This window comes from Notolepis coatsorum, assembly GCF_963971535.1.
Source record: "Notolepis coatsorum genome assembly, chromosome: 11".
Taxonomy (NCBI): domain Eukaryota; kingdom Metazoa; phylum Chordata; class Actinopteri; order Aulopiformes; family Paralepididae; genus Notolepis; species Notolepis coatsorum.
Window position 1 is genome coordinate 75,150,355 of NC_140175.1, and position 15,079 is coordinate 75,165,433.

Sequence of the window (15,079 nt, forward strand, 5' to 3'; positions counted from 1 at the left end):
ATCTGACTATGGACTGGGTACTTGGTTCTCGTGGATCTGACTATGGACTGGGTACATGGATTTGGGGTTAAACCTAATGGATAAGAACTGAATTAATCCCAGAGGGGTCATTGGGTCACCGTCGGCATGAATGCATTTCACTAAATTCACCTGAAATCCACAAGGACAGAATCCGTAGTCTGTACTGTGGGGTTCAGCTGACTGGTTAAAGTCTTGGATATCAACATTTCAGTAAGGGATTCAAGCTTCAACCTAACTATATGGAGGGGAGCTGCTGTGCTGTCTGCAAAAAAAGACTTTTATTTTTGTAAGCAGAGGTGAGCTCTCTGTGTCTGAATGTGTTCTGCACTTTATATTCGTCTTTCAAAAACAGGAAGTGTTGGTACATTTTGAGGCAGTTGAATTGATCATATAACTCATATTGCTTTCCTTTGGTTATTGTTGATTTTGGTTCCTTTGTTTAGCCAGATAAAAGTGAACCTGACTTGTATAAACAATTTTCTTTTAAAACTTTGGTATTGTTGATTTGATCAGCCTTATAGTTCAAAATACCTTCGATGGATAAGGCTTCCAGTGTAACTGTTGCAGTACCGTATCCCCCAACCTCGATAGCCAAATCTCTTTAAAGCAAGCTGTCTGTGGATATCAGACAATTGAATTTACATATTACACTCCTGTGATGAATTAAAGTACACTTGGTTTTGACATGAATCTTCTGCGTGGTGCGTTGTTCACAAGTCCCAAGTAAGCCGGCATCATCATCACCATCAGCGTATAACTTCTCATTCAGACCTTGTTACTTTATAACTGACCATGTCCACGAATCCACACATAGTTCACACAAAGTCTCTTAGCTTGGGTCTAAAACGCTTTGTGTTTACAAGTCTACTGACTGACTGTCTACCAAGCTGTAGGGAAAAGCTTGGTGGGCAGTGTGGCAGTTCACCAGCCATGTGGGCAGTGTGGCAGTTCACCAGCCATGATGGGAACACGTTGGTGAGCGTGTCAGCCGGACACAGGGCCAGGTGCTACTGCTAACCAATGGAACGCTGTCACAGATAAATATAGTGATTTAAGCTCAACATGTGTGTGTCTTAGTGTGTAATATTACAGTGATAAAGCCAGTAGAAACATTGTAGACTGTGTTTCTGTTGTGACAACTCAACTATGCAAGGCAAGCAGTGAGCTTCAACTGCTTAACTGAAAGCTTGGAACGGTACGGTATCTCCCAGTTTCACCTTACATAAAATGTAATGCAAGTGTGTATCGAACCTTTGTAATTAATAAACACATGAGTGTGAATGTGAGAGGGAGTGCAGAGATTATATTTTGTGCTTTAGGCCTTATGGGGAAACTCTTCATTCACAATAGGTTGCATTACAGCTTGGCTTCTTACACGCAGAGAAGAGACAAACATAATATCAACCTTAATACTTTTTCCCCTGCAGGATATTTCAGGAAGCCAGATGACACCATTAGCTATGGTGACTAGAATGATGATTAAATAGCGTTTCAGGTGAAAACCATAGGAATTCATATCCAAGTTGATTTTGACAAAAACACAATTTATGTCAATTCCTTTGTATTCATTCTGCTAATTGGGTAACCCAGCTACTTGAACTCTTGACTCTTAATCATTATTTGTGCTCAATGAAGTAGTGTTAGCAGTAATTCTATGTACCCCCTTCACCATTTGGTTTGATGGGCCTTTAAGAAGTGTGCACTAGGGACAATTGCTTTATTCAACACATCCTCAAACTTCTCTCCAAGGGACAGCGATGTTACTGCAGAAACCAGTGAAATAATAAATAAAATGAGTGTTTTCTATGTCGTTTAATTTTTTGCTTATGTAGACTTGATCTGAGAATGCACATTAATACAATCACCTGCAGTACAATAAAAGTTTATTAAGTACATTTACATTTAAAACATTTAACAGGCTTGTCACTACAGAACAGATCATGAGCTATAAAATACTGCATTCAAGTTGCTGTTACCGCATACAGTACAACTCTTTCATTGGATACATCTGCTACAAGGCCAGGCCAAATGCCCATAGAACGATATAGTAATGTGTGACCTGTTCCATAAACACAGTTTGAACCTATAGTCTGATCTGATTACAAATCTGATTTGTAATTGTTGATGGCACAGATCATATGGCATAGTTGTCAAAACAGGAAAAGAGCTGAGGCAAATTACAAGTCAGATGTCCAACGTTAGCTGTGTGTATGCAACCTACTTAAAGGGGCACCTCACCAAAAGACTGCTGATTTATTTTGCTAATAATCTCACACATCCAAAAGATATTGAGAGTAAATGAGTTTGTGCTGTAATTAACACAACACAAGCATGGCATATCCCTGATGACATCACTGGTGGCCATATTTAAACTAATTTGAATGCATATATATATATATTTGTTTTGTAAGGTTTTAAATTAGTACATTAATTTTGAGTAGTGGAAAAGGGGTAGGATTAAATAAGTATACTTCTTCCTACTCCTTTTTCGAACAAATTGAGTTATGTTCTCTTTTTTAATTAAAATAGTTTTCCATTTCATTGCTAGAGATCAATGATTTTTTTTATATATTGTTTGTATTTACATGTTTGAAATAAAGATTTAAATAAAAAATAATAATAAAAAAATGTTTTACTCTCAATAACTGTCAAACTAAATGCATATGTGCAAAATTTAAGTTTTTGGGTGAGAGATTATGTGCAAAATAAATCAGCATTGGTTTTTTTTGGTGAAGTGGTCCTAAATTCTGAGATCCTATTAGCACAAGCCTTGTCTGTAAAACCTGTCCACAGACTTAATCATTATAATCTCAACTAACAGCAATCATTAATAGGTATTCAAACATATAATCTGGCCCATACCATGAAAGAAGATCCTGACGAGAAAAGAAAAAAGGAGCGCTTAATTTCTTATTTTCAACATGATTCTGTTTTACGCTTTGAGGCTGTTGGAGTGTAAGTGATAGTTTGTTTAAAGTCAAACACACCTCACACACTGCTCAAACATTTTGAACTACGGTTGCCTAGCTACTCTACTTGTGAGAAAAGGTCAGTCTGGTTCAGACTCAAACTAAGCATGAGGCGTTTTGGCAGTTTCCATGGGAAGTTCATCTAAAGATTAGCCTTCAATTGTTAACAGCAAGACAATCGCAGGTGACTTCTTCTTGTGACGGAGCTCAAAACTAAAAATGATAATTTCCCTTCAATCAGCATTATATATATATATATTAAAGGTGCTATAGATAACATGTTTATGTAGAATAATCTTATTATAATTTTTTTTTAATACACCCACAGAGCTTTTAAAAAGCTGCGTAATAAAAGTATTGCTCTCCCCCCAAATATTATCGATTAATGAATTTATCATTACAAAAATTATAGCGGGTCCAAAATGAATGTTGTTTACATGTTCCTACCTCCCATTTCCCCACATGGAACGCACCTGATTAGATCAATGACATGCTGGTGCTCTAGTGGCTGAATGTTATCTATAGCACCTATAGTCACTACTCTCCTCATTAAAAGCTTGGTGATTCACATTCATCGTTCACCGTCACCGGGTCCCTGGGCTGCTTCATAAAGCATAAAACGACAACATGAAACAACATCAGAGGCACTTGAGTGTGCAAACATGAACGAGAGAAACATAATTACAAATGATAATTTGACAGAATACAACACGTTTCCCTTTAGGACAGACACACACTTACAACAAGATGACCAGATTCAGCTCCAATAAAAAAAACACCTTGTTGCAATGATGAAAATGGTGAAGATAGAAACATGACAACTAGCTTTATCGTCTGTGTCGACAGGAGTGACTCAATGTCCCCCACCCCCTTAGTACAGGCAGACAATGATCACAAAATAATCCATAGTTCTTCAGGAAATCCTGTAGTGTGTGTCTACTGTGTGTTCTGGTCAATGAAAGAGAGACGTAGGAGTGTTTTTTTGTGTGTGATGTGTTGTACAACTCAAACTCCTAAATGTCGGGGGTTTTCATGTACCAGAGATGTTGCAAAGAAAAGGAGACCATTCAGGACTGTGTAACTGTTGATTAAGTAAATCAATCATTGTTAAACAATGAAGACCCATAACCAAAAGCTGGACGTTGATTATTTCCCATAATTAAAAAAAAAATGTTTATATTAAAAGGTTAAATCTATATTGTAATATTATAATAAACAGTAAATAACTAAAACAAAATATTATGAACTTTTTATATCCATAGTGTTTTGTAATATCTCATTCAAAATGTCTGTTGTGTCGTCTGATATGGCTGAAATAGCTTGTAAATAATCTAAGGCATCGCCTGACTTCAGTAAAGGCACGTTGTGGAATGACAAGACACTGAGGGTGCATCTCAACAGCCTGTCACACCACTCTGTTCACACTCAGGAGGCATGTTGTAAAGTAGTCACAGAAAAGGACATAATGGGAGAAAGCAGGAACACAGACACCCTCATTAGAAATGAATAACAAAACAAATCACATTAACGGACAGAGTGAGACAGATTACAACATTAACATCACTCTATCAATAACTGAATCTCTTGCTGTCACACTATATATATATCCCCTGTATATATATAATTTAGAAAATTCTGCACTGCCACAGTATTCAGACTATTAAGATGCACCCATCAGAACATCCTGCAACTGGCGGCAATCTCCTCCATTCAACCTTTAGGTAGTTGATACGTTGTGCCAGGTTGAAATGCGCCGAGTTATTCCTCATCCCTGGAGAGACGGGTTTCTGGTGGTGAACTGAAGAGTCGTGTTTTACCCGGGGCTTGTTATTGAACGACCTTCTGAGTCTGAGGGGAGAGTCTTTTGTTGAGGGATAGCTGGACGAGAGGCCAAATCTGATTGGTTTCTGTTCCAGAGAAGGTCTCCAGCGCTCCCTTACTCCTGTAAAAGGCACAGTGAGGAATACAGGCTATTATGGCGATATGATATGATATGATATGATACGATACGATATGATATGATATATGAATTTCCCCAATAGGGATCAATAAAGGAATATCTTATCTCATGATGGCATACAATACAATCTGAAAGACAAACACACACGATACCCCTTTGAGGGGCGTGAGTCTTTAACATTTTTCCTTAAAATTCCATTTTGGTATTCTAGAACTCTATAGGTTTCAATGGCCAGCAGCCGGTAGAATGTTGAGTTCTCCATATTCTAATCACACAGGCTTGATCATACACCTCAAAGGGTTGAGACTAGGAATGTTCGATATTGGCTTTTTTTTACCGATATCCGATATACCGATATTGTCCAACTCTTAATTTCCAATACCGATATCAACCGATACCGATATATGCGGGGTTCCCCCCCCCAAAAACACAACATTATGCATACTTTTCACAATAAATAAAATAAGAATTTGTTCTTATTTGCTTGCCTGGGTAAATAAAGGTTAAATAAATGTAAAGAAAAATATATATATATTTTTTTGAAAACCGATACCGATCATTTCCGATATTACATTTTAATGCCAATGTCGTCCGATAATATCGGTAGGCCGATAATATCGGACATCCCTAGTTGAGACAAGTAGAAATAACATGTATAGTAATACACAGAGTATACAACATTAACAGTAATGACACAGGAAAAATACAACAAATATTCTATTCTAAAAGCCAAATGATGTTTAAAGCTTGAGGCTGAACTATTCCATTCTGTGTTCTGTGTTCCCAGAAATAACTTTGTAACACACATATTTCCTTGATGTAAAAGCTGTCCAGTTTCCAAAGAGCTCTGTTAAAAATAACTGGGCCAGAAGGCTATTAGCGCATCCCACTGTGCATTAGGTAACTGAGTGATGTTTATTCTGCCAAAATCGGTCCATAAATAGATATTATAACGCCGGATATCATTCAGTCTGGAGGCCTGCGGCGGCAGGTCTCTGTTTATTCTGGCTCAAGGTAAGCTTGTTAAACCTGGGGGATACAAACAAAGAGTGAAAGAGTTCTATTATTATATGCGTCTGAATGCAGTCTGTCTCTTTCTCTTTGGCTCCTTGTAGAAACAAGCCTTAAGAGGTTCTCTGACAAAGGCGGTGGAGCAGAATGCAGGGCTTCCAGCTGTGTGTTTTATGTGTGTGAGCGTCGTAGTGAACCCATGCTGACAGTAGCCTGCTGCTCTAAGTATGCACGACTACAGTATGTCCTCTTGGAATGTGCGTCTTAAGCCTCAATCAGGTCATCGGAGCCTGAGGAATGTGCACAGACAGGGAAGCCCAGGCTCAGCGACACTTAGAGCTCAAGGTCACAGTGGCCTTTCATCCTCATTCACTTAAATAAGTGAATTTCTCTAGTTGATTGACGGAGCTCTTGATACAAGGACTAACACTGGACGACACATTTTTTGCCTTTTTCCTTTGCTCCCATATCCCCAATTTAGGTATTATGCCAATTCCCTTCCTAGTTGTTGCGCTGCCCTACTGTCGGTCTGTGTAGAGTAGACTACCTCATGCCTCCTCCGAAACATGTGGAATCGCCAGCCGCTTCTTTTCACCGACAGCTAGGAGTTTCACTGGGAAAACGGACCGGCTTCCCACCGCGAACACTGCTAATATATATATACCCCACATTAATGTGGTCAGAAAAATGCCATATTGAGCCTTTAAAGGGATATTTCACTTTAGTAGAACTTTCAGCAGTCTTACCTCTGTCTAAAGTGATCAATTAAGCTAGTGACCACTGCTGTGCCCCTGTCAACTGTCACTGTCACAACATCACATCATTCCTCTCAGGTGTCAGGCTCCTCATTCACTTCCATTCATTTTGGGGACCTAATCTAAATATCATACTTTTGATGGCAGCATCACACCTGAGGCAGGGGAACTATGTGAGAATGCTGTTTATTGACTACAGCTCAGCATTCAATACCATAGTCCCCTCAAAGCTTGTCGTCAAGCTCAGAGACCTGGGCTTGAACTACGATCTCTGCCAGTGGGTCTTGGACTTCGTGACAGGAAGATCCCAACTGGTGAGAGCAGGTAACTGCACCTCCTCATCCATCACTCTCAACACAGGTGCCCCCCAGGGCTGTGTTCTGAGCCCCCTCCTCTACTTGCTTTACACGCACGACTGTGTGGCAAAGCACAACAGCAACACAATCATCAAGCTTGCTGACGACACAGCTGTGGTGGGCCTGATCTCTGCAAACAACGAGAGGGCGTATACCTGGGGAAGGTAGAGAAAACTGGCGCTGTGGTGCCGGGAGAACAGCCTCTCCCTGAACGTCAGCAAAACTAAAGAGATGATTGTGGATTTTAGGAGGTCGGGGGCTAGGGACTACAGCCCCCTCAGCATTTACAGGGCACCGGTCGAGAGAGTGAACAGTTTCAAGTACCTCAGTCAGAGTCCACATATCCGAGGACTTGACATGGACCACACACATTGTGAAGAAGGCACGGCAGCGCCTCAACTTCCTTGGGCGCCTAAGGAAGTTCAAAGTGAGTCCGAAGATCCTTAAGAACTTCTACTCGTGCACAATAGAGAGCATCCTGTGTGAGTCTACTGTGTCTCTTTGCCCTGCATGGAATGTTCAGGGAGTGGTTACCATGGTTACGTGCTGCCTTGATGGAAGAAAGATTCTAAACATTCTGTGAAAAGTTGACAGTTGGTCAAACTACACCTTAAGTGAGAAATAGTTCCTACTGTATACTCATAATTTGAAAATGGCAACATTAGCTCCAAATAACCAAGTACCTTTGACTCAGGAAAATATAACACACAGAATAATATTGCTGTAGTGTTTGTTTCTACTTCAGAAGCATGTTATTTAGACTCAAAATGAATGAAAGTGAACAAAGAGCCTGACATCTGGGAGGAATGGTGGTGTTGACAGCAGATGACAGGGACACAGTGGTTATAGATGTCTTTAGATAGTGCTGATTTTTTACTGCTGATTCTACTAAAATGAAATATGTTATCCCTTTATGAATATATATAGAGAATATTCCACTCCAGTAAGATATTAACCCTTGTTGACGGCCTATGCCCCAAATGGGGTAAAAGGCGTAAGTAAGTAAGTAAGTAAGTAAGTAAGTAAGTAAGTAAGTAAGTAAGTAAGTAAGTAAGTAAGTAAGTAAGTAAGTAAGTAAGTAAGTAAGTAAGTAAGTAAGTAAGTAAGTAAGTAAGTAAGTAAGTAAGTAAGTAAGTAAGTAAGTAAGTAAGTAAGTAAGTAAGTAAGTAAGTAAGTAAGTAAGTAAGTAAGTAAGTAAGTAAGTAAGTAAGTAAGTAAGTAAGTAAGTAAGTAAGTAAGTATGTAAGTAAGTAAGTAATTAAACTGTGATGCAAGTGGGCTAAAATCTCAGACTAACTTTTTTTTAAATGTATTTATTATAACTCTTATGGGTTGGGTTTTAATCACAGGCAATTCCGTCTCTGCATGACAAGTGTCTGACCTACTTCTATTGTGCCAGCCATTATTATTAAGCCATCACCTGGACTAAGCGAGGCTCAGTCAGACCTACCTGTAGTATTCTAGGACGGGCTCTGTTTGGTTTTCGTAGGCCTTCAGTCTCCGTGTGACGGTGTCTGGCGTGTCATCATCCCGCTGGATCAGAGGCTCACCTGTCACATCATCCAAACCCTGCGACACACACACACACACACACACACACACACACACACACACACACACACACACACACACACACACAATGGTGAAGAAAAAGAGAGAATGCCATGAGTCATGGCTGTGGTGGATGTGAACAAATGAGTAATGTTACCTGAGACGATTTATTGAATTTTCAGTGCAACCAACATTTACAAATGATATGTGATTGAACGTTTTCCATTGGGAACACAAGTAATTAGGTTTAACTAAACATGGACTGTCCAAAACGGAGCCTACAGTTCAGTCCTAAACTTGTACAGAATAAGGAACAGTGAATTTGGGTGTATTCTTACACATATAAGTATAAGTATAAGTATAAGTTTAAGTATAAGTAGGAAGTGTTCATTCACACATTCACTTCCTGACTGTGGATTATAAAACATTGCATTGAGTTATGTAAGCAGTGTGGAAGAGATGATTAGGCAGTTTGGGTGTAACTAGTGTGTGTGTGTGTGTGTGTGTGTGTGTGTGTGTGTGTGTGTGTGTGTGTGTGTGTGTGTGTGTGTGTGTGTGTGTGTGTGTGTGTGTGTGTGTGTGTGCATGAAACATGCATGCTACAGCAGCTTGGTGCTGTATATACTCAGAATATGGCATTTAGAGTCATTTATCTTTACATAACATCAGTGTGTGTGTGTGTGTGTGTGTGTGTGTTGGGAGAAACAGTAAAGTAAACTGCACTCCCTGTTTTGAAATGAGATAGTAGGAGCTTATCACAAGAGAACGTGTTCCTCACTGACCTTCACAAGAGAACGTGTTCCTCACTGACCTTCACAAGAGAACGTGTTCCTACCTGACCTTCACAAGAGAACGTGTTCCTCACTGACCTTCACAAGAGAACGTGTTCCTACCTGACCTTCATAAGAGAACGTGTTCCTCACTGACCTTCACAAGAGAACGTGTTCCTCACTGACCTTCACAAGAGAACGTGTTCCTAGCTGACCTTCACAAGAGAACGTGTTCCTCACTGACCTTCACAAGAGAACGTGTTCCTAGCTGACCTTCACAAGAGAACGTGTTCCTACCTGACCTTCATAAGAGAACGTGTTCCTCACTGACCTTCACAAGAGAACGTGTTCCTCACTGACCTTCACAAGAGAACGTGTTCCTACCTGACCTTCACAAGAGAACGTGTTCCTACCTGACCTTCACAAGAGAACGTGTTCCTACCTGACCTTCACAAGAGAACGTGTTCCTACCTGACCTTCACAAGAGAACGTGTTCCTACCTGACCTTCATAAGAGAACGTGTTCCTCACTGACCTTCACAAGAGAACGTGTTCCTACCTGACCTTCACAAGAGAACGTGTTCCTCACTGACCTTCACAAGAGAACGTGTTCCTACCTGACCTTCACAAGAGAACGTGTTCCTACCTGACCTTCACAAGAGAACGTGTTCCTACCTGACCTTCACAAGAGAACGTGTCCCTAGCTGACCTTCACAAGAGAACGTGTTCCTAGCTGACCTTCATAAGAGAACGTGTTCCTCACTGACCTTCACAAGAGAACGTGTTCCTAGCTGACCTTCATAAGAGAACGTGTTCCTAGACCTTCGCAAGCTAATGTGTTCCTAGTTTACCTTAACAAGAGAATGAGAGAATGTGTTCGTAGCTTGTGTTCCTAGCTGACCTTCACAAGACTATGTGTTCCTAGACCTTCATCATCAACCTTTATTTATTCTCGAAAAAGACAATTGAGGTCACCCTCATTTTAAATGTCGTCGAGACTTTACAGACATTTCAATGCACACATTTCTACAATATAACAATAATAAATATGACTAACTATCTATATAGTACTTTTCACACATGGACCGCAGTCCAGAGTGCACCACAGCATTAGTATAAAATAAACATAGGCATAAAATCAGCACACAAATTGATAGAATAAAAAAAACAATGCCTATAAGAATAGGTATAAAAGACAATAAAAGTAGTGCAATGTAAACGTGCAGACTTAAGAATAGTCATAAAATAAGTACAATAGTACAATGACGCTCGAAGGCATGTGAACCCCCCCGGAACAGTCAGTCCCCCAAACACCCCACACATCAATCCCTACCACATCCCCATCCAAGACACACCCTCGAGGGTGCTCCAGTAGCACACCATGTGCCGCGCTGCGTCGCGGACCTGGTTGACTCCGAGTTCGATTCCCGGACTCGCCGTCATTTGCCGAATGTCTTCCCCTGCTCTCTCTCCCGTTTCACCCTACATCTGTCGGTCATGCTTGACCAGAAAAGCGATAAACGCTAAATAAACACACCCTCGATAAGGCACGCCATGACCGAAGGAAAAACACAAACAGCCCGCACGCCACTCACACCACCATGCAGGGCGACGGGAATGTGTTCCTAGACCTTAACAAGAGGTCAAAAAATGGTTAAAATGGCCTCACAAAGTCAGAGCCCTGTGTAGGATCCCATTATCTGTTTTCCTATTTAAGATGCTGCTTACTAACATTCTGGGAGTCACCGTTAATTAAACCACCCCTTTCCAACCATTTAAATATATATCTTTATCACACTATTATAAAAGCCCATGCTTATCTGTGTCTTTTTGGGGATACTTGATGAAATTATAATGTTGTATTAATTTAGCATGTACATTGTATTCATTTAGCATGTAAGTTGTATTAATTTCTCTCTAGCAGGGTGGCAGTGTTATTGCTGCAGTGAGAGGTGGAAACACTGACACCACACGTGCTCTCTCTCTCTCTCTCTCTCTCTCTCTCTCTCTCTCTCTCTCTCGCTCTCTCTCTCTCTCTCTCTCGCTCTCTCTCTCTCTCTCTCTCTCTCTCTCTCTCTCTCTCTCTCTCTCTCTCTCTCTCTCTCTCTCTCGCTCTCTCTCTCAAGACAGTTTCCATTTCCGATTCCTCAGCAGGCTGACTGAATAAACACTGGTTAACGTTTAACCTTAAACGTCTTAGTGGTTCAGAATACACTGTTTAAACACTGAGAGCCACTGACAAAGGCCTGGCGTAGCCTGCTGATGACACGTGCATTCGATTTGACCAGGATCTATACGTAGAATGAATCTTAGAATATCTTCAAACGGTGGCCTCACAGTAAGACAGTCAGTATTACTCCCTTAATTTTACACCTTGATAAACCCTTAAAATTACCTTATTATTAAATAAGAATTAAGAGACATTAAGAAAGAAATGAAGTAGAAATTAAGAAATTAAGAAATTGTAATACGCATGGCGGCTGGGTGGCGCAGCGGACATTGCGCTCGTCACCAACGCAAGAGACACCGGGTTCGAATCTGGCTGTCGGCGTTGCCTCCGGCTTGGGCCGGCCGTCATACTAACTCAAAGTTAGCGGGTGGAAGTCGATGGGTGGTAATCTGGACGTTGTGGACAGCGACTCCTACAGGTCGGTTGGGGGACGCCTGCACAGCAGAGACAGGAAATAGCGGGGGTAGTGTGAGCCTCTCACACGTTACACCTCGCCAATGAGAGTCCGCGCTGGCAGGTGAAAAGATGTGACAGGCTGCCTCATTGTGTATCGGAGGGGACACGTGATGCAAGGCTTCTATACTCCCTACAACCGGCCAGTGGGGGGCATATGCAAGCAACGTTCAAGACAGGGGAGGGGAGAATTGGCACAGCAAAATTGGGATGGGAGAAAAAGAGGAGAAAAAGTGGATAAAACATTTTTAAATAAAAATTGCAATACGCTTAAAAATCAATCAAATTTTTATCAAACCCTGTCATTACCAATTAAGGTGTTTAACCCCTGACTGAAATTAAGGCATGTTTAAGGGGTGTTCAATGTTTTAAGTACTAAAGAGATACTTAAAGTTTTTAAGCATTTGTGATGTTTAAGACATTTTAAGGGATGATTGTTCCCTACTGTTACCCATGCTCTGACAAAAAATAGTGACTTTCCAAGAAACAACTAACAGCCAATATACTAAAACTTGTGGATTAACAAACAACAACAAGAAATGTGGACAAAAAGAAAGAAAAGAAAAGCAAGCTGACTTGTTCATCAGTATGGTGTCAACGATCAGAGCTGACCATGTCATTCTACGTGGAATCTGATTAGATTACTGATTTGGGTCTGAATGTTGCAAACAGGTCACATACACTACAATAAAAACCTTTCTTAGACAAGCTTCAAACAACTGTCTGTGCCTATTGTGTGAATAGTACACTTGCATGTGAACCATCCTCAAACAGAATGAGCCAGATAGTTCACAGTGTTTCCTGTACATAGATTTATTTGTGGTGGCAGACCACAATGACGCCCACCGGAAATACATTTCCCAAACTGGCACGATCTCGTCTTGCATGTGTACACAGTCCTTGCCGTTAATCTGACTGTATCCTGCTGGTCCCAGCCTGCCACCACTACAGAGATATAGCCACAGAACCTATAGGAACCACTGGTTCAGTAGTGTCCACCTGTATTAAAACTGTTGTTCATGTTCAGCCATTCTACCATCTTCTGTCGCTTCAGTGTCTCCACGTGTGCAAATAATGAAGAAAGGAACATGTGGGAGATGGTATATTGTGCACATGCTGCTAACTACATTTATGTCTATGTGTGTGAGAAAGAGTGTGTACCGTGTGCACAAATCCTCCAAACCAAATATCTTAAGCACCCCCAAATGTCTTTACCATGTGTAAGATGGGGCATGTGTGTATGTGTGTGTGTGTGTGTGTGTGTGTGTGTGTGTGTGTGTGTGTGTGTGTGTGTGTGTGTGTGTGTGTGTGTGTGTGAGAGAGAGAGAGACAGAGAGAGAGAGTGAGATAGAAAGAGAAAGAAAGAGTGTGTAGAAGTATATTATTAAATTTGTTCAATTGCATGAACGTATTAATCACAATTCATATTTGATTAATTATATTTCCTATACACAAAAGAAGCAACACTTGAATCAATCCTCTTCACCTAACAATACACGTGTTTCCTGCCAAAGACTTTGTTCACTGCTGTTGCTTAATTCCACAGATAAGAGCAAAGGTCCTCACTTGGATTTTCACAGCAAACCAATTGCCTTCTGTTCTGTCTTATCTTAATCTCTCGTTCGGAGCATTTCTCTCCTTCTCACCTTTGGACATCATAAATAACTGTAGATTCCCACCTGATCCATACTATACTATACTATACTAGACTAGACTATACTGTATTTATTTTTTTTAAGATTTATTTTTTGGCGTTTTATTGCTTTATTGCTACTGGGCAATCCAGTAGAGAGAGACAGAGGAGGAATGGGAGACAGAGTGGGGGGAAGACATTCGGCAAATAACGACGGGTTCGGGAATCAAACCCGGGTCGGCCGTGTCGCAGCTGAGTGCGCTATGTGGTTCGCCACTGGGGCGCCCCAGACTATACTGTATTATACTATAATATAGGCTACTAGACTATACTAGCCTAGTGGAACTCCCTCTCCCCCACCATCCGAGGCTTTGACACCATTAACCTCTTCAAAACCCACCTAAAAACACACCTGTTCACACTTGCATTCCTGCAACACGACCCTGCTCCCAAGTAGCCCACCCCCTTCCCCCCTGACTCTTTTCTTATAAGCTACTGATCCCGTTGCTTTTGTTTTTGTTTCGTTTTTTTGTTTGTTACTGTTTCGTCCAATTGGACAGCACCCTGCTTCCTTTTTTATTTTACTTGTTTTATTTCTCCTGTTGTTACTATAGATATATATATATATTTTTTTTTGTTTACCCTTTCTTTTATATAGCTTCTCTCTCTTTGTAAAGTGTCCTTGAGTCCGAGAAGTGCGCTTCTCTCTTTAAAACCAATTTATTATTATTATTATTATTTGTACTATATATATTATACTGTACTGTATTATACTAGACTATAAGATACTGTACTGTACTGTATTATACTATACTACACTGTACTGTACTGTATTATACTATACTGTACTATACTAAATTATACTATACAACTAGGAAATAACAATTTACAAACTACAGTGGCTAAACTAAAGCAATGCATACAGACATAGTATTTAGAAGACTGCTAGAAAAGGAATGTTGTGTACAGGTGGAGTAATTATACAGTCTGCCCACTGTACAATATAAAAAAGTGGCTAGCAGGTGTAATTTCTTTCCCTAGTTAATAATACTAATAATAAACTGTATTTGTATAGCACCTTTCATAAAAGAAATGCAGCTCAAAGTGCTTCACAACAGCAAAAAAAGAAGAAAAAAAGACAGGCATAAGATGAGCAAAACAGACAAAGTCAAGGTATGACATAGAATACCAAATCATAATTCCCCACATTAGGATCCAACATCCCAACAGGCCTCCCTGTTTACGGCTTGATCGGCACACATAGAATAGACTATTTTAAAATGATAAAAGAGTAAAATAGTGAAATAGTGTAGTGCAATAAAACAGTTAGTCAAATAGAAGTTGACCAGTTTCTTGGTCCCATCCTCTTCA

At 40.3% G+C, this 15,079-nt stretch overlaps 1 protein-coding gene across 1 annotated transcript in view; it reads right to left on the bottom strand.

The window, feature by feature from the left end:
• Window positions 1-1,887: 1,887 nt before the first annotated feature.
• Window positions 1,888-15,079, bottom strand: part of ak3 (adenylate kinase 3) — a 31,721-nt gene continuing 18,529 nt past the window's right edge. Inside the window, exons 4-5 of the mRNA XM_084324790.1 lie at window positions 8,523-8,641; window positions 1,888-4,932 (exon numbers count right to left, since the gene is read on the bottom strand). Coding sequence (XP_084180916.1) covers window positions 4,818-4,932; window positions 8,523-8,641 — 234 coding nt within the window. The 3' untranslated portion in view covers window positions 1,888-4,817. The remainder of the gene's footprint in view (window positions 4,933-8,522; window positions 8,642-15,079) is intronic.